The following is a 24,072-nucleotide window of genomic DNA, read 5'->3' on the forward strand; positions in this document are numbered from 1 at the left end:
AATGTGTATGGCCTATGGCATTAAAAATCTAATCTTCTTCTTGGAGAAAATTCATAGGTTTTAAAGTCTATTTGCAACACTAATCCCTAGTACCGAGCAAATTGGCAGTGCGGTTAGGTTCGCGTAGCTGTGAGCATGCATTCGGGAGATGGTGGGTTCGAATTTCACCATTGGCAGCCGTGAAGATTGTTTCCCGTGGTTTCCCATTTTCACACAAGGCAAATACTGGGACTGTACGTTAATTAAGGCCAAGGCCGAAACCTTCTCGATCCTAGCTCTTTTCCATCCTTGCGTCGCCGAAAGCCTTAGTTAGTGCGACGTCAAACCACCAGCAAAGATTAAAAAAAAAACTAATCCCCAGTTTTTACGAGGTACATGTATACAAGGTGTTTACAACACATTAACACAGGTAGAAAGTAATATGTGTACTTGCTACCACATCGATAAATAGCATCAGAAGGACAAGCCAAGGTATTTAGAGTAGCCTACATACCTTGGATACAAGCTATATTCGCAAGACGACCTCGAATACCGGATGTACTAATTATGCAGACCGCTGTTCAATGAAATGTAATAATCCTTCTATAGCCGAAGCTGACGGTGTTAATGGAGCTGGGTATTATACCACGATGAATGATCCATTCAAACATAAAAATCGTTACTGTGCAATTGACCTAACTTCCCAAAGCAGAAACGGGCAGGAATAAAACACGAAATAATCATTTTTATAAATAATATAGTCCACCTCTGTGGTGTAGTGGTTAGTCTTATGACCTGCAACCTCCGGAGGCCCAGGTTCGATTCCCGGCTCTGCCACGAAATTTAAAAAATGGTACGAGGACTGGAACGGGGTCCACTCAGCCTCGGGAGACCAACTGAGTAGAGCGGTGTTTCGGTTTTCACTCAGCCATCCCCGAAGTAATTTTTGTGGTTTCCCACTTCTCCAGGAAAATGCCGGGATGGTACCTACCTAACTTACGGACACGGCTGCTTCCCTCACACTTCCTTGCCTATCCCTTTTAATCTTCCCATCCCCCACAAGGACCCTTTCAGCATAAGCGGTGAGGCCGCCTGGGCCTGGGCGAGGCACTGGTCCTCCTCCCCTGTTGTAATGCCGCCCCCAATGTCCCACGCTCAACGACACTGCCCTTGAGGCGGTAGAGGTGGAATCCCTCGCTGAGTCCGAGGGGAGAAACCAAACCTGGACGGTAAAATAATAATAATACTAATAATAATAATATAAACAGACTTCCTGAAACTGAGAACGATAAGATCAAAATAATTTACGTAAATCCACCAGAACGAAAAATATTAATCAAACAAATTTAAGCACATATAGAAAGCCAATGAAATGTCCGCATCATATAACCTCGAAACAGTAGCGCAGCTAGTTACGAGCAAATTAAGCTAGTTGCTTTACGTCGCACCGACACAGATAGGTCTTATGGCGACGATGGGACAGGAAATAGCTAGGAGTTGGAAGGAAGCGGCCGTGGCCTTAATTAAGGTACAGCCCCAGCATTTGCCTGGTGTGAAAATGGGAAACCACGGAAAACCATTTTCAGGGCTGCCGATAGTGGGGTTGGAACCTACTATCTCCCGAATACTGGATACTGGCCGCACTTAAGCGACTGCAGCTATCGAGCCCGGTGAGGAAATTAAGAATGCACATTCAAACTGCATAGCGAAGGAACAATGTAAGGTAGTTTTCAGCACTGAACTGTTGAAGGTAACAACAGAAGGGTTAAGATGAGTGTGGAGAAGCCCCTTTTTCAACAGGAGCACGCTATCACCACACTTTTATTCCCGGTTATCATGCGGGTGACACATGCCCTATTTATTAGACTTCCGAATTCGAAACTACTCAACTGTGCGAGAGAGTAAGGAAATAAATGTCCTTAAATTTCCTGGGTGGCTTGATTCCTGCACAGAACTGTGTGTAAAACAGAGCTGGGTTTAAAACACCCGCAGCGTTCAGAAGTCGGTATCCAAGCCGTTTTGCAGTATCCAGGCAGACAACTCTTTTCCCCAGGTGAAAATCCAAAAAATCGTCCGCCCCTGTGGTGTAGTGGTGTTAGTGTAATTAGCTGCCACCCCCGGAGGCCCGGGTTCTATTCCCGGCTCTGCCACGAAATTTGAAAAGTGGACGAGGGCTGGAACGGGGTCAACTCAGCATCGGGAGATCAAACGAGTAAGGTGGGTTCGATTCCCACCTCAGCCATCCTGGAAATGGTTTTCCGCGGTTTCCCACTTCTCCTCCAGGCAAATGCAGAGATGGTACCCAACTTAAGGCCACGGCCGCTTCCTTGTCTATTCCTTCCAATCTTCCCTTCTCCCTGCAAGGCACCTGTTCAGCATAGCAGGTGAGGCCGCCTGGGCGAGGTACTGGGCATCCTCCCCAGTTGTATCCCCGACCCAGAGTAAAGCTCCAGGACACTGCCCTTGAGGCGGTAGAGGTGGGATCCCTCCTGAGTCCGAGGGAAAAACCGACCCTGGAGTGTGAACAGATGAAGAAGGAGAAAATCCAAAACAATCTCGTTTTGAACCGTAAACCCATCACCTATCAGCCTAAACGCCGAAAATATTGAACATCAGGGAATTAGTCATACACGTCAAAATATCCTTCACGGACAAATATCACACTTTGTCTCTCCCGAATTTACACACAGCCATAGCCGGTCCCAAGCCCGGTTGAGCAAGGAGCAGCCTAAAATAATGACTGTTTACTGAGTCTCAGTGGGGGCACCAGTGTCTAGCAGGTGTCTCTGGTAAATGCCGGGAGATGCCCTAGTTGGTAGGTTTGTCTGCTTACATGACTGGCAAACCCTAGTCCCGTAAGGTCGAGTTATGGGCGCCTGACAGAAAGTCCAGCAGTTATGGAGGCTGTAAAGAGGTAGCCCTCTCAACCGTATTAGCCAGCGTAGGGGTAATTGAAAATTACCCACGTTGGGTGAAATCCCCTAAGTCACAGAAGAAATAGATGAGTCAGATGAATATTAGTGCAGATTTTTTCTTTTTTACAATCTGCTTTACATCGCACCGACACAGAGAGATCTTACGGCGACGATGGGATAGGAAAGGACTAGGAGTGGGAAGGAAGCAATCGTGGCCTTGGTTATTGTACAGTCCCAGCATTTACCTGCTGTGAAAATAGGAAACCACGGAAAACCACGTTCAGGCCTGCCAACAGTGGGGTTCGAACCCACTATCTCCCGATTACTGGATACTCGGCGCACTTAGAGTGCAGAATATGGCTGGCAGAAGGTCAGATAAGAATGTTATGATCCATGCACAGGAATATGATCCAGTCTTCCTGGACTTCAAAAGAAAGCAGTAACAGTAATACACGCATACCCAGTACAGCTAGAAAGAAGCTGTGACCTGAAACACTTCTAAAGTCAAGTAGTGTAGTTTGTACACGAAGGTTAAGAACAAGGTTCCTTTCACTAGACGCACCGCCTTATAAAGACTTTACGAGGTACGATAAAGAAGACAATGGAAATAAATTTAATCAAGCGTCGCTCGGTAATAATTACACAAACCTGCGGCGTGTTCTCAGGAAACAGTTATTTGTACAGCTAAGTTTGTTCAACTCTAACCTTGCCCCTTGTTCTAAACCAGTTAATGTGGGAATTCATATACAGAAAACAAGAGAACGTAGAAATAACCTTCACTTTGCTGTTTCCTTCTCATAATAAGAGAAAAGAGGCCTGAAATCCTCCACAGAATTTGAGCATCTGGAGTAGTTAGCGAGCCGGGCTGGGTAGCTCAGTCGGTACAGCTCGCTTTCTGGGCTCAAGTTGGCAGGTTCGATCCCGGCTCAGTCGGTCGGTACATTTACCGGCACGTAAAAGAACTCCTGTGGGACAAAATTTCGGCACCTCGGCGTAAAATTAGTTAATAGGGCCTAAAACAATTAGCCTTCAAGAGCTGTGGGATGCAACTAGTCCTGTTGGTTTCCTCATCAAACACGTGCTGTCTGAACGTAGACTGTCTCCTTCCCCAAGACTTATTTAAGATTACGGTGAGATCCTAATATGTTAAACAGATCATTTGTGTATCATTAAATATATCCAAATTACAAACAAAAGGGCCGAATGAGAACCACATTCCTAATATTTCTTAATGTTTTATTTATCTTTACATCGGTCTGTTTTCAGACCAACTTTGCTTTACGGGAACGAAAGCTGAGTGGACTCAGGATATCTAATTCATACGTTAGAAGTAACAGACATGAAAGTAATGAGAATGGTTGCTGGTTCAAACAGGTGGGAACAATGGCAGGAGGGTACTCGGAATGAGAATATAAAGGCTAATTTAGGAATTAACTCGATGGATGAAGCTGTACGCATAAACCGGCTTCAGTGGCGGGATCATGCGAGGCGAATGGAGGAGGATAGGTTACCTAGGAGAATAATACACTCTGTTATGGAGGGTAAGAGAAGTAGAGGGAGACCAAGACGACGATGGTTAGACTCAGTTTCTAACGATTTAAAAATAAGAGGTATATAACTAAATGAGGCCACAGCACTAGTTGCAAAAGAGGAGTGTGGCGACGTTTAGTAAATTCACAGAGGCTTGCAGACTGAACGCTGAAAGGCATAACAGTCTATAATGATAATGTATGTTTATTGATGTGTGCCGCCCGCGTGGTGTAGCGGGAACGTGCCTGCCTCTTACCCGGAGGCCCCAGGTTCGATTCCCGGCCAGGTCAGGGATTTTTACCTGGATCTGGGGGCTGTTTCGAGGTCCACTCAGCCTACGTGGTTACAATCGAGGAGCTATCTGACGGTGCGATAGCGGCCCCGGTCTCGAGAGCCAAGAATAACGGCCGAGATGATTAATCATGGTGACCACAAGACACATCGTAATCTGCAGGCCTTCGGGCTGAGCAGCGGTCGCTCAGTAGGCCAAGGCCCTTCCAGGGCTGTTGTGCCATGGGGTTTGGTTTTGTTTTATTTATGTAAACTGACCCTAACTTACGCTAGACAGCCACCTGTTCCTGTTTCTTTTGCATCTACTCTTCAGACCAGCGCAAAATGTAGCTTCAACTAAAGTCTCAGTATGTGACAATATGGAAGCTGCTGAGGTATGGGGGGTGGGGGTGGTGGTGGTGCATATTGACATTTAGAGCTCGACTAATGAGGAAAACAATAGCAAACTACCTCACTCCTCATTATAGCATCCACACGGTGTTTAGGATTTCCCTACACCGGCATAACCTTTGTTATTTGAGAATCCAACCAACCTCCGGGCTGATCACAGAACAGAAAACAGACCCTAGACTGGACTTGTCAGATGACAACATACTTAAACATGGTATTTCCAACAGATTACTAAATGATATGGTGCAATGCTTAAATGATTGGCCACGAATAGATCTACATCACAGGAAAAAGCAGGTTCCAATAAGTCTGCTAAGGGTAAACGATAATCTGCAAATAAGAATATATCCTTCTGCCGGGTGAAGTCACTTCTGTGAGAAGAGAAACTTCTCAATCCAGAGAGAGATCCCTTAGGACAGGAATTAACCAACAGGTGAATAAGGTCAATCCAAAGTGCAATCAAGTATCTCTGTGCTTTCTTTATTTTTTTGACAGCACTATCAAGAATAGCAGATGTAATTCAGTAACAAATGTGTATCAAAGATTGTATTTCTCCTAGCAGGCCCACAGAAACAGATATTTTTAACATTAACCCCATCTAGCTGATTAATGTGTGATTCAAACAGCACAATCGTATCAATGATGAAAACTGTTGAAAGGTCTAGTTGAGTAGCAATCATATCAATCTTGACCCTCTATTTTCAATAATTTCAATTTAAATACCGAAGATCTTAAATTACAAACTGTTCAATTTCTTTTCTTACGATATATCTTTAAGAATTGCGATGAATGAATAACAAGAGCCGGCTCCTTGGTCTAGGGGTAGTGAGCCTACCTCTTATCCAGGAGTCCAAGTTCGATTCCCGGCCTGGTCAGGAATGTTTACTTGGATCTGAGGGCTGGTTGGAGGTCCAATTAGTCTACGCGATTACTGAGGAGCTATATGGCGGTGATATAGCTGCCTCGGTCTAGAAAGCCAAGACTGAAACAACTCGTCGAGCTGACCACTCGTCCCTCGTAATCTGCAAGTCTTCGGGCTGTGCAGAAGTCGCTAGGCCATGGCAAATCGGAGTTGTACCTCTACGGGTTTTTTTAAATATAAAGAGTGCTTGAACCGAGAAACTAAGCATTTTATTTTCAATACATCTACAATGAGATTGTTATTTCCGAACTACTACTACTACTACTACTACTACGCTCATGTACAAGGTTACCATATTCGATTAATCGCTGTCTACAAAACAAATATAAAATAACCCGTAGCACAACAACCCATTAAGGGCCTTTGGTCGGCCAAGACGATTGCCAGCTAGCCAGATGACCTGCAGATATTGGAGTGTCACGTGGTATCATGAGACTGGGTAGACCCTGTTCCAGTCTTACACTGCAGGATAAAAATGATTGGACGAGCCGAGAATCGAACCTGTGATCTCTGGGAACGTCACCCTCTAAACTACAAGGCTGGCCTTCAAACATAGCATTAGTATTACAGTATTCACTTTTACAAAAATTCACACTGAAAACTGGAAGGTATTCAGGTCTATAACAAAAATGTATGTTTACATTCTAGTCTTCAAGTGTTAAATTTACAATGAGTAAATGGTAATTATTTTTCATTTCATAGATACCTGTCGTATACAGTTAACGTAGTAGTAGGAATGAAATGAAATCAGGGGCCGATGACCTAGATGTTAGGCACCTTTAAACAACAGGCATCATGAAATGAAATGGCGTATGGCTTTTTAGTACCGGGAGTGTCCGAGGACAAGTTCGGCTCGCCAGATGCAGGTCTTTTGATTTGACTCCCGCAGGCGACCTGCGCGCCGTGATGAGGATGAAATGAGGAAGCTCCCGTGGCAGCGAAATTAACCAATGAAGGTTAAAATTCCCGACCCCGCCGGGAATCGAACCCGGGACCCCTGTGACCAAAGGCCAGCACGCTAAGACAGTAGTAGGAATGTAATAGCATTACTGACAATAAAAATAAAAAGCACTTTCATGTAGCCAGAACAATACAGTGGGTACGACATGTTTGCAGATTTGTACAATGTGATGATTGTTCCAATAGATGCAAGAGAGTTTGTGCTACTTTGAAGTTCTGTGCACGATGACAACATAACTTTCTAAAGCGAAGTTATAATTCTCAAGCCACGTTCTTTCCTATTTACTCCAACCAATGGAAAAGAAATAATATAAACATAACATTTCACGGAGGTACAATTTAATGAGCCAACAAGGTCTAAGTAATTATTATTATTATTATTCCCTGTACTCCTGCCAGCAATTATATGATCCTGTACAAAAACTAGGTATAACTTGCGTAACAGACTCGCTTTAGTCAAGGAATTTCCACTTGATTAACTATAAAATTACAGAAGTAGTATCCAATCAATGCAAATTAACATTCTCTTCCGCGATTTTCTTTCGGTCGACAGTATCACGCCAGAAGACAGAAACGCCACAAACTAATTTATTCACTGTATTCAGACCTACAGTAAACTTTTGAAAACTCGTAATTGGGAGGGGCAAGGAAAGGAATAACGAAAAACCCGCCTTATCGAAGAGAAAGAAAGTTGTACTAAAGGAATACATTGATACTGTACTTTAAGGTATACTATTAGCTATTAATGTTACTTCTGACAATGTGGGTGGCAGTAGTTTAGTAGATAAATTATATATATATAGACTATTATATCAGATATGACACTTACACAAATAACACAGTCAGATATTATACTGGAGAAGTTTGAGGTTACAATAAGTCTACAGCACTTGCAAAGTATGTGTAAAATATGCTGTACTGTACATAAAAAACAGCAGAACTGACACTAATTTACAGTACCGGAACTCAAAAATGTTGGTCAGTGTCTGATTCATACACTCTTTCGGTAGGCCTACTACGGTACCATGATGACTCCGTCACTGTGAAATTTCGTTCAGGAATATTGATTTGAAGCTCTCAACCTTCTTAGAAATTTATTAATGCTGCTTGCGAATAAATATAGTATGTGAAGAACGTAAACATCTATAGAATGGCTGTAGATGAGGGTCTGAAATCGAATCTGTAACACCAGTAAATATGTCTATAGCTTCACGAATACCTGACATCTTCGACGTAGACAAGGGCTGTAATTCTTCCTCCTTGGCTGTTCTATTCTGGTCCATGAACTCCCTGCATTACGCTACTTCTGTAACGTTCTTAGCCTACCAGCATACCGTTGGTTGGCGTAATTATAGAACATATTACTAAGATTTTGTTCTAGGGATATCGAGAGTTTACTATTGTATAGGGTCAGAGGTAAAATTCGTAAAACGTAAATTATCACATTAAACAAATGCAAGATAACATAGTGAATATAAATCGGAGGGGATGTGACAGATCTTCGTAAGTCAATCAAGCACTGAAGTTTATTTTTAATGAAGTTCATGCTTATAAGGTAAGTTGAAGCAAACAACGCCGTCAACGAAGTGCACCGTTAGTCAGTAAAGGATACTTGCAGAATTACAGTGCAATATTTCTTTGGTTCTGAAATACTTCTCACACACAATGGATAAATATTACAAGTGGGATGCAGCATAGCCTCACTTTATCACTAACTTGTGAGGGAAATATTTTCAACCGCTGCAGCACTTGCTCATTCGCGAAAAAGTGAAAGTAAAAATGCCACACAAACGTCTCCTAGCGCTTGCGTGGGAATTTAAATCTTCTTTCTCTTCTTAAAGATTGCAATCTCTACTAAGTCTGCTGTCACAATCCACGGGTAGTTCGCGACCGACTTGCTGTCGGCCCCTGGCGTAGTATTCCCATATTTTACTTTTCGTCCTCACAAAAACCTACAAATATGTCGTTAAAAGGAGATGGATTATCTTTTCTCCTCTGAAGAAAGCGATTGGTCATGAAAGAAATATTTTGGCTAGACAAATATCACTGATACACACTCCACAAATGAGCGTCATGAGAAAATTTTGACATACTGACATATTATGGTTACTTCCCCACAAAGCTCGGCATTGTATGAATATTATCATTGAAAACAGCAGTACATTTCAGGGAATCGAACGAAGTGTTTAACGTTTCGGTCGAAACTCTACATAGTGATTAATTTATAGGTACTTTTTCAAATAATTTTTATAACAGGTAAAAATATGCCGGGCTTAGTGGCTCAGACGGTATAAGCACTGGCCTCCTGAGCCCAAATCAGCGGATTCGATCCCGGCTCACTTCGGTTGTATTTCAAGGTCCGAAAATGCAAAAGCTTCGGGTGAGTAGATTTCCCGGTACCTAAAAGAAACCTTGTGGGGGAACATTTCAGCATCTCCGAAAACCGTTGAAGTAGTCAGAAGTTAAGAAGGAAGCTAAAAATGTATGCAGTAGTCAAGTGAGAAATAAAACCAATAACATTTTTAAAAATTACAAATTGGCTAAGAACTTCGAGCCGTACTGAGTGATAGGGATGGGGAGCGTGGATAGTGCTGTGGCTTAACTGGTGGCTTTCCGCTCAGATGGCCAAGGTTCGAATTGATGTGGCACCAGGAGGATATCTGGCCTTATAAACATCCAGCCAAAATGCAAAACGGGACGTGGGTGGTTCCAGAAAGAGCTGAGATATAAGGGTATAGAAATGCACATGAAGTTCATGTAATTCGACTGTTATATTGATATAATATGATGCACTATCACCGTCAACATCCGGTGATAATTTTGCATTCGGGAGATAATGGGTTCGAACCCATTGTCGGCAGCCCTGAAGATGGTTTTCCGAGGTTTCCCATTTTCACACCAGGCGGTTGTACCTTAATTAAAGCCACGGTCGCTTCCTTCCCACTCCCACTCCACAGTATAGAGGAATAGTCGTAAACGCCAGAAATCCTCACTCAGTTGTCAATATTCAGCATAGCCGTCGCTGAAGAGGCATACAAAATATTATTATTCATAATAATAATCATCATCCTCCGGAATAAGTTGCCAAACTACTGCTTTACTCAAGCCAACAGGTGTCGCATGTCTGCGAAGCCCACTGAAATGTAGACCAATAGACACAATGAGCGATAACTTTAAACCATTCTCCACAATGATTGACAGCATAAGGAGCAATGCTTGCTACACGGCATACCTTTGCTACATTCATCTTTTAATTATTTTTATTTCTTTTATTTTTTACGATTTGGTTTACGTCACACCGACACAGGTAAGTCTTATGGCGGTGATAGGATAGGAAATGGCTAGGAGTGGGAAGGAAGCGACCGTGGCTTTAATTAAGGTACAACCGCCTGGTGTGAAAATGGGAAACCTCGGAAAACCATCTTCAGGGCTGCCGACAATGGGTTCGAACCCATTATCTCCCGAATGCAAGCTGACAGCTACATCACCCAAGCCTCGCAACCACTTGCTCGGTCATTCGTATTGTAAAAGCCAAAGGATGAGACGGATAGATCAAAGTAAAAAACTTGTCAATCAATCAATCAATCAATCAATCAATCAATCAATCAATCAATCAATACCGATCTGCATTTAGGGCAGTCGCCCAGGTGGCAGATTCCCTATCTGTTGCTTTCCTAGCCTTTTCCGAAATGATTTCAAAGAAATTGGAAATTTATTGAACATCTCCCTTGGTAAGTTATTCCAATCCCTAATTCCCCTTCGTATAAATGAATATTTGCCCAGTTTGTCCTCTTGAATTCCAACTTTATCTTCATACTGTGATCTTTCCTACTTTTATAAACGCCATTCAAACTTATTCGCCTACTAATATCATTCCCGCCATCTCTCCGCTGACAGCTCGGAACATACCACTTAGTCGAGCAGCTCTTCTTTCTCTCAATTCTTCCCAACCCAAACATTGCAACATTTTTGTAACGCTACTCTTTTGTCGGAAATCACTCAGAACAAATCGAGCTGCTTTTCTTTGGATTTTTTCCAGTTCTTACACCACAGTATAAACACTACATGTCACCAAATTCGGATCAGTGCTATAATAATAATTTGGATGTGTAACTGATGAACTAAGTACCCATTTTCGTGCAATGACAGAGAAGAAAGCAACTACCTTTTTAAACATCTACTACTTCATGTTGAACTTTCATAAACCGGTTTCGCACTCGCAGACAACATGATAATGCACAGATAAAATAGTCTGAAAATAGAAAAAAAAGGTGATGTACATTAAACTTACCGTATCTAAATTGAACAACGACGACACTTTCTTCATAAATCCATCGTGCTGACGACGCTTTCTTCTGCTTGTCATGGTTTATAGTAAGTAGATTTGCACACAGAGTGTAAAATTGCACTTCCTTTAGGCTGCACTGGCGCATGCACACAGGCACTCACAACACACACATTGACGCTGTAAAACACCAACTGACTAGAAAAATCACCAAGCAGACACTTGTCAACAATTAACACTCCAGTTACGTTCGACTGGCTACTCGGATTCACTTTCCAAAACAACGGAGCACATCATAGCTCGTAACACTTGTATTATATACACTGCACACGTGTAGCTACTTATCTTTTCTAAAAAATAAAAAAATCACAGGCCACATATAAATCGCATCGTAAATAACCGAGGGCACAAGTGCGGTACTTGTAAACACCAAGGAAGAAATAGCAATTAATTTGTGAAACTATCGTCAGGAACTGGAACTGAATAAGCAAACTACGGGTACTACTGTACGCACATACAAGTTCACGGTTACAATCATGTACAGGTAATTGAAAAACAAATTTCAGGACAAAAACCTTAAAACAAGACTGGTCATTCAGATCCAAAAATATTCCAAAATACACCGAATTTAAGGGCAAAAAGTCTGAAATAATAACGATTACGTCTAAAATCGGAATATACACAACGACATAAAATTAGATCAATAAAAATGAAATCGTTATTACAAATCATCAAAGTGATAAAAGTGAAACTATACAATATGAAGGAATTTTCAGAAGTAGGAGTTATTTTAGAATGTTAAAGCACGAGAAACGTATTTACTTTCACTTTACAGAATTAAGAATGTGTTAAAAAGTATCGTCATAACTATACTAAATCTAATGAATAAAAGTGAACATAAGGAGCCTAAATATCAAGCAGCTTCAGAAAAATGTGTGTAATACAAAGCCTATTTTTATGAAGTCACACTTTACTAACAGAAGATAAAAAGACAACGTTCACGAGCACGATTCAGGCACGAGATATACTGTATGTTAAAATCACTAAGGCACATGTCAGATGTGATTACCACGTGCAAGACACCACGTGCACAAGTCACAGCTGACAAATATCAACAAAAATGTATTTTGTTTATTTTGACCAATGCGTTATGTTAGATATCGAACAAGTCGACTGCCGTAGTTTAACACGATATTCTTGTTGATAAATACGTTAATATATGCTTGAACTAACCTATCGACTTAAAACAATTCCAGTTCCCGTAAAAGCCATATACTAAGGTATTTTTACCTCAGCGAATAATCACATCTGCAAAATATTCACTAAAAACAAATTTTAACCTCTGTAGCTTGTAGGTAACACTGGAAAGCTTGGGGTTGAACCCGGCCTAACAACGAAGAACTTCCTTACTAACTCTTCCCTGTGTTTTCTTGAACGTTGCAAGGTCACAGATGATGCACCACAACTTCACTGTTAAAGGAACGTCATTTTAAACCGCTCGAACTCAATGAAAGACGCGAAACATCATCCGAAACTCATTAAAACAGCACAGCTGCAATACGCACACTTAAAACTGCCTGAATCAACACACTCAACTGTTTTAAAACATGGCCAACTACTTGTTGCTTACGTTGCTGGGTGTAGCTTTCGTCATCAAGCGAAGCCGGCACGTATAGCGGTCACACGAAGTGCCACGGAAATGCACGAGAATAACCGACGGAGCACATGAGCTTCCCTGCTGAAGGAAGTCATCACATCTACACAATGCAAAGAGACAGCGTAATCTTGACACTGCCTCTATTTGGATTCAAATGAGTAAAAAGAGCTCATTGTCTGTTGAGAGTATTTTTAAACTTGCGCTATTTCTAATTAGTATGGGAACATTTATATGATAAAAAGAACTCCATTACAGTTCCTCTTGCATATCTCATTACCCTTTTACTGCGATTGGTTGGCGACCGGAAAGTTAAGGAGGGTGTGGTAGATCGAGATTATTTGCAAACTGTGAGGAACTCCTTGATTTTTACTGAAAATGCAGGACCATAAGGCAGTGTAGAAATAGAATGCAGGCTAAAATGCTGTCAACTGTGAACAGAGATGTTTAAAATCATTCCGTTTGCGAGGTGGAAAAAAAAAAAAAAAAAACCATGGTTACAAGGAAATACGGCATGAAACAATTGGAAATATAAATACTGCTCTGAAGACTTCACTCTGGATAAAGACTGGTTCCCAGTAGTGACGACTGGGAATGAGAAGTGGGGTGGGGGCAAAAAACGTACAGACAAGAAAAGACCCGGTTTATTCATCATTAAAGAAAATAAAGGAACGAATTAGCTGATAAGACAACTGGGTTTGCTTTGTTTATAATTCCTTGTTTTCAGGAGGCTAAAGTGGAATAAAATGTAATGTTTTCTCCACAAAGTGGCGTGGGGTGGCTGCCCCCCCCCCACCACCACCACCAAAATCGTTATCACTGCTGGTTTGCTGGTTACATCGATAAAGTGGTCAATAGCGAAGGGGAGTTGTTGAATCACACCATCTTGACCGTCCGACTCGTTGGCTGAACGGTCAGCGTACCGGCCTTCGGTTCAGAGGGTCCCGGGTTCGATTCCCGGCCGGGTCGGGGATTTTCACCTTAATTGGTTAATTCCAATGGCACGGGGGCTGGGTGTATGTGTTGTCTTCATCATCATTTCATCCTTATCACGATGCGCAGGTCGCCTACGGGAGTCAAATAGAAAGACCTGCACCTGGCGAGCCGAACCCTTCCTGGGATATCCCGGCACTAAAAGCCATACGACATTTCATTTACCATCTTGACCTCTGTCAGCCCTAAAATCGACCAGCCTTTACCTAAATGGAGGAATTTTATTAATATAAGCCTTGTGGGATAAGTTTTAAAATGTCGCATTGCTGTTATATTTCAAGTACGGTGATACACAGAATAGAATATATTTCTATCAAATCGCATTCTCCCATAACCTTATTTACATCGATTGATTGGCTAAATAGTTTAGGTCGAGTGGATATTCGATTGTATTCGGGAGATGATGGGTCCGAGTCCCACTGCCGATAGCCCTGACATTTGTTTGTAGTTTTATATTTTCATAGGACTCGAACTTAACTACAGTGAGAAGAGCTACCTTCTACCCTTCTCAGGGTCTTCAAAAACCTGGGTGTGTTAGCGCGATAATGATAAATGTTAATTTATAACTGTTACGTTCTTCAGTCTGTCGAAACTAATTTTGAGTAATACACTTATAAACTGAAGCCTCCGTGGCTCAGGCGGTAGCTCGTCGGCCTCTCACCGCTGGGTTCCGTGGTTCAAATCCCGGTCACTCCATGTGAGATTTGTGCTAGACAAAGCGGTGGCGGGACAGGTTTTTCTCCGGGTACTCCGGTTTTCCCTGTCATCTTTCATTTCAGCAACACTCTCCAATATAGTTTCATTTCATCTGTCAGTCAGGAGTGCGACAGGCCGGTCAATGAATGGAAAACAGGTTGTAGGTTTTCATTTTCACATTTATAAACCACCTGAAATAGAAAAACACATGGTATTATAATTAAAAAAGAAACAACTTAATTTGACATGTTTTCGTTCTTGGAGACTTGAAGAACCTAATGGTTAAAAATTACCGGGCCAGTTGGCCGTGCGGTTTGGGGCGCACTGCTCTGAGCTTGTATACTGGAGATAGTGGGTTCGAACCCCACTGTCGGCAGTCCTGAAGATGGTTTTCCGTGGTTTCCCATTTTCACACCAAGCAAATGCTGGGGTTGTACCTTAATTAAGGCCACGGCCGCTTCCTTCCCACTCCTAGCCCTTTCCTATCCAATCGTCGCCATAAGACCTATCTTTGTCGGTGTGACGTAAAACAAATCGTAAAGAAAAGTTAAAAATTAACTGTGTCGAAACTGAAAAGAGATGGTTTCAAGTATTACAAAAAAATTCTAACTCATTCATTGAGAAGTCGCAAATCTTTGTTCAGGCGGAGAATATGGCTACACAACTTGGTTACTTTAAATGTGTTAATATTGTGACGCTGTATAGTGATAAATGCCGACTGAATAGACTTTTGTGAAATATAGTGCATTTTCAAATACGCCCATCATTAGATTATTTAGGATAATTTGGGACATTTTCCAATCAATTCTTGTTTTCTAATAAATTCGAAGCCAGATTTATGTATATATCGGTGGATAATGCTATGAAAATAAGGGTAGAATCTCTCACAAGGAAGCTGAGTTGAGTGGTTCAGACAGTTGAGCGCTGACCTTCAGAGCCGAAGTTAGCGGGTTCGATCCCGGTTCAGTCCAGTGGTATTTGATGGTGCTCAAATATGCCGGCCGCATGTCGGTAGATTTACTGGTGCGTAAAAGAACTCCTGCGGAACAAACATCCGGTACCTCGGTGTCTCCAAAAACCGTTAAAGTAGTTACTGGGGCGTAAAATTATTATTATTATTATTATTATTATTATTATTATTATTATTATTATTATTATAAAGATGACTTTGCTGGCGAGATGTAGTGTTTATAGTGCACTATACCTTCTGGTATGGGCCGAAATAAATGTATTACTTTCATTGACCTGTCTCAGTCTCATCCTTGGCTTTGGCAATATGAAAGTGACCGAGGTATGAGCGGTGCTAGTACTGTAATACCATTCCTCATGCAGCCAGTCCCTGTTATGAACGATATGAAAATATCGCTGATAGGGCCGGTTGGTGCATGCATTTCAGTGGGCTTGGCAGAATGATGTGTATAGCAACTTCTGGCTCGGTGAGGAAAGCAACGGGAAACTACATCACTCCTCATTTCCCTAGTATGCCTCTTCAGAGACGCCTAGGCTACCTATCACAGCTGTTGGCGGAGCTGTGGAGGATCTAACTAGCCTTCGGACTGAATACCCAACATACAACACATATTAGAAAGAAGAGTGAAATACAATTTGATATTCATTTGAGAACAGTCGTAACTTTTTCACTTTCACCTTCCATAGAAGAGATATGTTAAATAAGTCAGAGACAAATGTACAGTTTTAGCATTGTACCACTATGCATTAAGATAGTTCACGAACATTACATGGTCTGTATTCGTACTTGGCGTTGCCACTGGCGCTGTTACTTCATGTAAGAGTTACAGAATTTCTTAATCAACAACCACGACCAGTGTATTGTGGTGTCTGTACCGAAATGCGCAATTGAGCGATCATGACCTACTGTACATGCGATTTCTAGGAACCGGAGTATGAAATTTTAACCCATATCTCTTCCCTGTTCTATTCTATTCCTTCTGTTACATGAGGCATTTTGTCTATTAAACATTCCTTAAATTCACTGCACAGTTGGAAATCGAACCTAGGCCAAACAACTAAACTCTTCACGAAGGTGAGACTGTATTCGTAGCCGTTCGTCACCTGGCTGTATCTTTTAATTTATTTATTTTTTCGCTTTCTAACTCATGTCATCACCTCATTGACGTCGTAAGAATCACCTTTCAACATCTCGCACGAGGCTTCTCCATGTGTTGACACTGGACACAGTGGTCGTGAAACGAAAGTCAAAGGTTGCGCACTGAACGTCCATGTTTGCCACTAGAGGATATTCAGGTTGCTGCCGAAGTGTTTGGGCCTTGTCAACGGCGTAATTCCTGACAGACAAGTGAAATCTCTTGCTGATTGTGAAGGTCACTATTTTAATATAATGCAGTCTACAAGGAGGATAGATGCAAATAGAGTATGGTAGAGGCGTTTAGTTAATTCACAGAGACTTGCAGACTGAACACTGAATGGCATAACAATCTTTAATTATGTATGTATGCGCTATACGGACAAAAAGGTCACATAATTTTCTTCCGCATACATTTTTAAAAAATTGGCGTTCGTTCTTGTCATATCTTGCAGTACGCCTCAATTTGTAATTTTGTTAATATTGAATAACTCACTTTGAACTTACGGTTGTAATAGAACAGGGTCAGTCTTACTAATAAAAAGTCGTTATACATTTGTTTAACACTTGTATAGCTATACACTGTATAAGCGATGCAGATTTTTCTTACTAATAAAAGCTAATAAAAGTTGTATACTATACCACACGTATACACTCGTTGCGAGCTGAGGAATCTCTTCCTGTAGTTCACTGATGTATTTCGTCACGTACACTGCCTTTATAATCGCTCTTTCTGCTTATCTGGGAGCAAAACCTTTCGAAAAGCCGTGTCGTAGGACGATTAAACTTTACATATCGAAAAGGCTGTGGCAACACGAGGTGATAAACAGCTGGCAATCGACAAATATTCGTGACGTCGGGTATGAAACAGGTGACAATCAACGTGATGTGAATAGCAAATTTCCGCGGGATTATTGAGAGAATTGCGAATAATGGAGACAGTTAAAAAAAGGACAAAGGCCCCTAACAGGGAAATTAAAATTTAAAAAAAGACTTCCTTCTCAGAAAGCAGTGAAGCATGTGATTCCATATTAATTATTGTTAAATTATTAGTTGTTTCATCGGCACCATTGTATTGAAATAAGTAAATTAATAAATATAAATTAAGATGAATTTGTAAAGAACATTGTCTGTAGTCACATAATATCTCCTCTTCGTTTTTCGTCACCTCAAAAGTAATTTATAGTTGATGAAAGCAGTTCTGGCAGCTCGACCATGCAAATTGGGAGGTTGGACTACAATTGCAACAAGGTAAGTTTTTTTGTTCTACAAACTAGTGGTGAATCCTCTTAATAAACACCGAAATCTTTGTCTCCATACAGCAAAACATCTCTCAACAGTATTTCTGGTACGTATATGAGCTCTGCTATAGCGTTCTTCTTCTTCTTCTTCCTCGGGAGGCAAAGTCTGATCCGCTATATTCTCTTCACCCATATCGACGGCTACGTTATGTAAGACGGCTAGGGCAACAAGGTAAGTTTTTGTGTTCTACAAACTAGTGGTGAATCCTCTTAATAAACACCGAAATCTTTGTTTCCATACAGCAAAACACCTCTCAACAGTTTTTCTGGAAAGTATATGGGCTCTGTTATAGCGTTCTTCTTTTGCAGAAGATGCGTTCAAAATAGGAGTGAAGAGATACGGTGTGCATGCATATCCCGAATCCCCTAGTAAACGTCCTTTAAATTCCCCATTTTCAAACCGTTGCTTAATGCGACTTTTCTTGAAAATTCGACTGTCATGAGTACTCCCTCTCCAGCTTGAAACGATATCCCTTACGAGTAAGGACGCATCGCATACTACTTGCACGTTAAGAAAATAATAACCTTTTCTATTGATGTAGTATTGTGCTGTCTCTCCAGTGACTTTTTTTTATTTTGATCTGGGTACAGTCAATAGCTCCAATGACATTTCTGAAACCACAGATTTCTCTAAACTGCGCAATCACTTTTTCTTGCTCAGGATTTGTCGTTGGCATTGCAATGAAATGTTGGGACCGTCGAGCTAACGCTTGTAGCTACTCGGCGACAAATGTTGGTTAACACTCAAGCACACGCGTGTGGGGTGGAATCCACCCCAGGTCATTTTATTTCCTAGTGAAATGTGCAAATAACTTTTCTGTGCTCTCCCCGCTCTTGTACCTTTCTGGCTGGATCCCCGCAGAAAGAGTCATTCCTACATAATCCATCTTAAAATCTCAGATTAATACAGCAATTCATATTTTACAGTACAATGATACGTGGGGTGGAAAGCACCCCCACGCGTGTGTCTGCGTCCTAAGATCTGGCGCGTGTGCTTGAGGGTTAAGGACTGTTGACTGACCCCATGAATGTCCGCAGAATGATCTTGAACCTATTGCACAGAAAGGGTAATTACTGTTTTGGTCTTAAATTATGTTTTACAATAATAACATTATACTTTACATTACCGCACGTACCTAATTTCGTGCCCACGTCCGAAGAGCTGTTACAACCTGTAGTTCACAAGATATGGATCCGCCCCTTGGGTCCTGTACGATGTCGTTTCGCAAAATATCTACTATTCTACGTACATAATTCTTGTTGAACCTGCACTTCTGTTTGAAGTCCAGGTCATTTAATAAAAAGGGATCACCACGTTCTTTAAAAAACCTTCACTTTCCTTGCCTGTTGTGCATAACCTAAACAGGGGATCGCTTCGATATTTAAAATATCGTGCGCTAAATCGTCACAACTGTTCATTATTTCAATCCACTTCAGTCTCTGAACTCGTAATTAATACAATTCGTCAAATTACACCGCCAATGGTGTTCATATGAATGCACGGAAATACTGTTAAATGCAGTGGATTGTCTTAGGCCTATACACTTCTTATACTAGGTCCCGCGATTGTACCGGTGTATAACAATTGCCATGCCTTAACATTACTGCTTATAAGAAGCTTATACACGATTGAGCCTACTGTATTTGCAGTTTATTAGTAACGTTTTGTGCTGAAAAGGTGTATAACCTTGGTATACACAGTTTATTAGTAGGACTTTTAAATTTATAATGTGCTTATACACAGGAGGCTTATACACGGTTTATTAACAAATTGTCCGGCTCCATGGCTAAATGGTTAGCGTGCTGGCCTTTGGTCACAGAGGTCCTAGTGTCGATTCCAGGCAGGGTCGGGAATTTTAACCGTCATTGGTTAATTTCGCTGGCACGGGGGCTGGGTGTATGTGTCGTCTTCGTCATCATTTTAACCACATCACGACGCGCAGGTCGCCTACGGATGTCAGAACAAAAGACCTGCACCTGGCGAGCCAAACATGTCCTAGGACACTCCCGGCACTAAAAGCCATACGCCATTTAATTTCATTTCAGTAACAAATTGTACATAAACGGTGTATAAACCTTGTATAAAAGTTATACACCGTTTATTAGTAAGACTGGATACTTATATTAAGACGAATACAAACATCCAGTCCCTGAACCATAGGAATTGACAAGATGTGTCCGAATTATCCAGCCTGGCTGGGAATCAAACCTAGGGTACAACAGGATTTAGAAGAGGTAGATAGCCCATTGTGGAGCAATGGACGTGCTACCAACACACCAGGTGAAGTGAGCTATGATCTGCACCACACATGTCGCTGCTCGCTGAAACATCGCTTCCTGCCTTCCTGTAGCGTTAATCATACCCCGAAATAGAATCCCTAAAAGCTTTTGACGGATCCCACAGGGACAGGATGCTCCTGATTAAAATAGGACGCGTGGAATAACAACTTCATCTAAGGCATGCATTGTTATAAATTATACTTCAGTAGTTCTACTAATATCTCGTCAGATCCGATTAATGTCTTGCTTTAGATATACTGTAGTTCTGTTATCTCTTTTCCTATGTTGATCACAGATATTGGATTGAAAAGAGTACATCCTGGAAAAATACTCATAAAGAATATAAATCTAAAGAAATATTAGTTTTTATTAACAATTATAGCTTAGTTTTATAGAAGTAGTTTTGCAACAAATATAATTTCTTTAACAGTTCCCTTTTCAACAAATTAAAAATAAACACAACATAAGTTAAAATAAATTTTAGAAAGTTATTTTCAGAAGATTTATGTTGATTTTTAAGAAGTAATTCTATTTGTTTTACGTCCCACTAATTACTTTTACGGTTTTCGGAGGCGCCGAAGTGCCGGAATTTAGTCCCGGAGGAGTTATTTTACGTGTCAGTAAATCTACCGATACGAGGCTGACGTATTTGAGCTCCTTCATACACCACCGGACTGAGCCAGGATCGAACCTGCCAAGCTGCGGTCAGAAGGTCAGTACCTCAAACGTCTGAGCCACTCAGCCCGGCAAAAATGTAATTCTAACACAGAAGTGTTAATTAGAACACAGCATGCTCGACAGTGACTTGAGAAATGAATCAATTTCAATCTTTTTTCACACACTTGTTTACTATAACAGCATGATTATCTTTGAAAAAAGGCAATTTTAAATACAACCTGTGACAATAAAGTTCGGTGAATAGTGCTGTACTATCAACATAGATGAACAATGCACGACAGTGACCTTACTGTCCTTCAAAATAGTCTCCTCCCATAACTATGCACTGCTGAGATCGGCGATACATGTCCTGGAAACTTTGCAAAAAGGCTTCCTTCGGGATGGTGTTCAAAAGCCTCGTCATATTTCGTTGGATGCCAGGAATATCGTCAAATCTCTTTCCTTTCATCCTGAGTGACAATACAGTTCAAGAAATTTGGTGTCGCATCCGCCGTTTCGACAAAATCCTGTGAAGCCTCTAAAAAACGTGCCTGCTTCTGATCGTCTGTCAAGTGATGTGGCACAAGACGATAAAAAGTTTTCTCTTCCCTAACTTCTGGGTAACGATTTGTCGCACGGATTCACGGTTTATCTGCAGTTCATCCGCTATCATGCGCACATTTAATCGCCGATCGTTCGTAATTAATGTCCTCACCTTCTCAATGTTTTCGTCACTGACGGCGGTCGCCGGTCTATCGCTACGGGGTGTTGTCAGAAACACTTTCCCGGCCTCCTGGAAAACGGGCGAACCACTTGTACACACACTTCAAGGACAGTGCTTGATCTTCATAAACACGTAACAGCATCGCATGCGTTTCTTTCGGTGTCTTGCCAAGCTTATAACAAAACTGTACATTGATCTTTTGATCGTTCATGTTCCTGTTCGCAGTTCAGACCAATGCACTAAACACGCACTGTGTCAAACACGTCTTACACGGCACATACACGATGCTCAAGTGAACAACGTTGGGAGCAGGTGGTCAAAACCTGCTGCTACGCAGGTGCAGCGTTGTGTGTCGGCAGTGTTGCCGGATCGACCGTTCTGATTTCATTCACCGAACTTTATTGTCACAGGTTGCACAATTTTACATAATATGAAGTTCAGAAGATGTAGTTGGTCTGTGTTTGGTAGATATTCTAGAATATAAGACTGTCGGACTGAGTGGCTCAGACGGTTGAGGCGCTGGCCTTCTGACCCCAACTTGGCAGGTTCGATACTGGCTCAGTCCGGTGGTATTTAGAGGTGCTCAAATACGACAGCCTCATGTCGGTAGATTTACTGGCATGTTAAAGAACTCATGCGGGACTAAATTCCGGCGCCTGGCGTCTCCGAAAACCGTACAAGTAGTTAGTGGGACGTAAAGCTAGTAACATTGTTATCAGAATATAAGACTCGCATCCTCTAGTTGTGAATCGCATGAAACTGGGGAGACAGCATTCGTTTATTGCAATTCATTAAATTCTAAACATGTATTACATCCTCCGTTTACAATCATTTGGCTATTACTACACTAAATATAATTTATTTTGTTCTGGACGTTAACAATGCTTTATAGTCTAGGACAACATGTACCTTCTCCTCCCTTAGCTTATTTAGTGCTAATGTGTCACAAGTCTTATGGAGTTATCCTACCATTACAACATACATTATGGCTGAATTGAATGAGTGGATGACTGCATGAATTGGTAAATGAATGATTTCATGGTTGAATTGTGGTCATGCATGAATGGATGACTAACACTATTCTCACCCGTTCACGGATAGTAATAGGTATTCTTTCCCAATATGAATACCAAAGAACGTAGCAGTCCCCTTTGAATTCATGTATAGAACCTGAGAAATCTTTTTCATACAGAGGCTCAGCTTCCAAAAAATGTTCCGTGACACTATTGGGTCTAAACAATGGATTTAAAGTACTGTATATGTATTCTTTCCCAAGTGCCCTATCTTGATTTCAATATACGACCAACTAGCACCATAAAAATCACCGCTATTTATATTTTTGTGAAGATTACTATTTCTTCAGTAATGCCCTTGGCTTCTGCCCCACGGAGGAATTATCCGTAAAGTAAGACACCACACAATCCATCATAATTATGTTAATTGCTGGAAGTTGGCTTGCCACTCGCAAATAGGTAACTGGGATAAACTACAAAGAAGCAAAAGGCGAATAGACATCATCCCGTATAGTGCTGGCTCTAAGAAGGGCTATGCATTGGATCCGACAGCGCGGTTTGAAACCAGCTTCAACCAGCCGTACAATGTGGACCAGGAGAAAAGGGCCACTTAAAGTTAACAACACCTGATTATAAGGACACATACAAGCTGAAAGAAATAGAGGTAATCAGACTGATTATCACTCATTCTGAAGAGTATGAAGTATTCTGATCAAACTATAGGCCTATATATATATATATACTGTACCCACAAGTTTTCTTGGGCGATCGGCGACCTAGTTTTCACTGGGAGGTTTCAATCAACTTCGTATGCACAATGCGGAATGCACTTTGACCGCCCCCATATTTCGCGGTTTTCCCCCCAAAAATAAACAGTTGTATGAAGGTAAAGATGTAGATAATTTGGTTCTGGAACATGAAGAGGCTGTTAATGCTGATGAAATGGGAGACCCAATTTTGAGGTCATAGTTTGACAGAGCTGTGATTGACCTCAATAGGAATAAGGCACCTGGAATTGATGACATTCCCTCTGAATTACTGACTGCCTTAGGAGAAACCAGCATGGCAAGGTTCATTTAGTGTGCAAGATGTATGAGACAGGAGAAGTCCCATCCGATTTTCGGAAGAATGTTGTTATACCTATTCCCAAGAAAGCCGGTGCTGACAGGTGTGAAAACTACCGCACCATTAGTTTAGTATCTCATGCCTCCAAAATTTTAACACGTATTATTTACAGAAGAATGGGAAAAAAGTTGAAGTTGAGTTGGGAGAAGATCAATTTGGCTTCAGAAGACTTTACGTCTGATCTTAGAGGATCGAATCAAGAAGGTCAAGCCCACGTACATGGCATTCGTAGATCTAGAAAAGGCATTCGATA

At 41.4% G+C, this 24,072-nt stretch overlaps 1 protein-coding gene across 4 annotated transcripts in view; it reads right to left on the minus strand.

The window, feature by feature from the left end:
• The window catches only part of dlg1 (discs large 1), a 961,276-nt gene extending 948,406 nt beyond the window's left edge, over nt 1-12,870 (minus strand). For 2 of the 4 annotated variants that reach the window (XM_067137678.2, XM_067137675.2), the window contains exons 1-2: nt 12,613-12,870; nt 11,279-11,622 (exon numbers count right to left, since the gene is read on the minus strand). In XM_067137678.2, coding sequence (XP_066993779.2) covers nt 11,279-11,353 — 75 coding nt within the window. In that variant the 5' untranslated portion in view covers nt 11,354-11,622; nt 12,613-12,870. Of the gene's footprint in view, nt 1-11,278; nt 11,623-12,562 lie in introns of all 4 variants that reach the window. The other 2 variants (XM_067137677.2, XM_067137676.2) reach the window with 2 other exon arrangements.
• Between the last annotated feature and the right edge of the window lie 11,202 nt (nt 12,871-24,072).

Source organism: Anabrus simplex, chromosome 1 (genome assembly GCF_040414725.1).
Source record: "Anabrus simplex isolate iqAnaSimp1 chromosome 1, ASM4041472v1, whole genome shotgun sequence".
Classification (NCBI taxonomy): domain Eukaryota; kingdom Metazoa; phylum Arthropoda; class Insecta; order Orthoptera; family Tettigoniidae; genus Anabrus; species Anabrus simplex.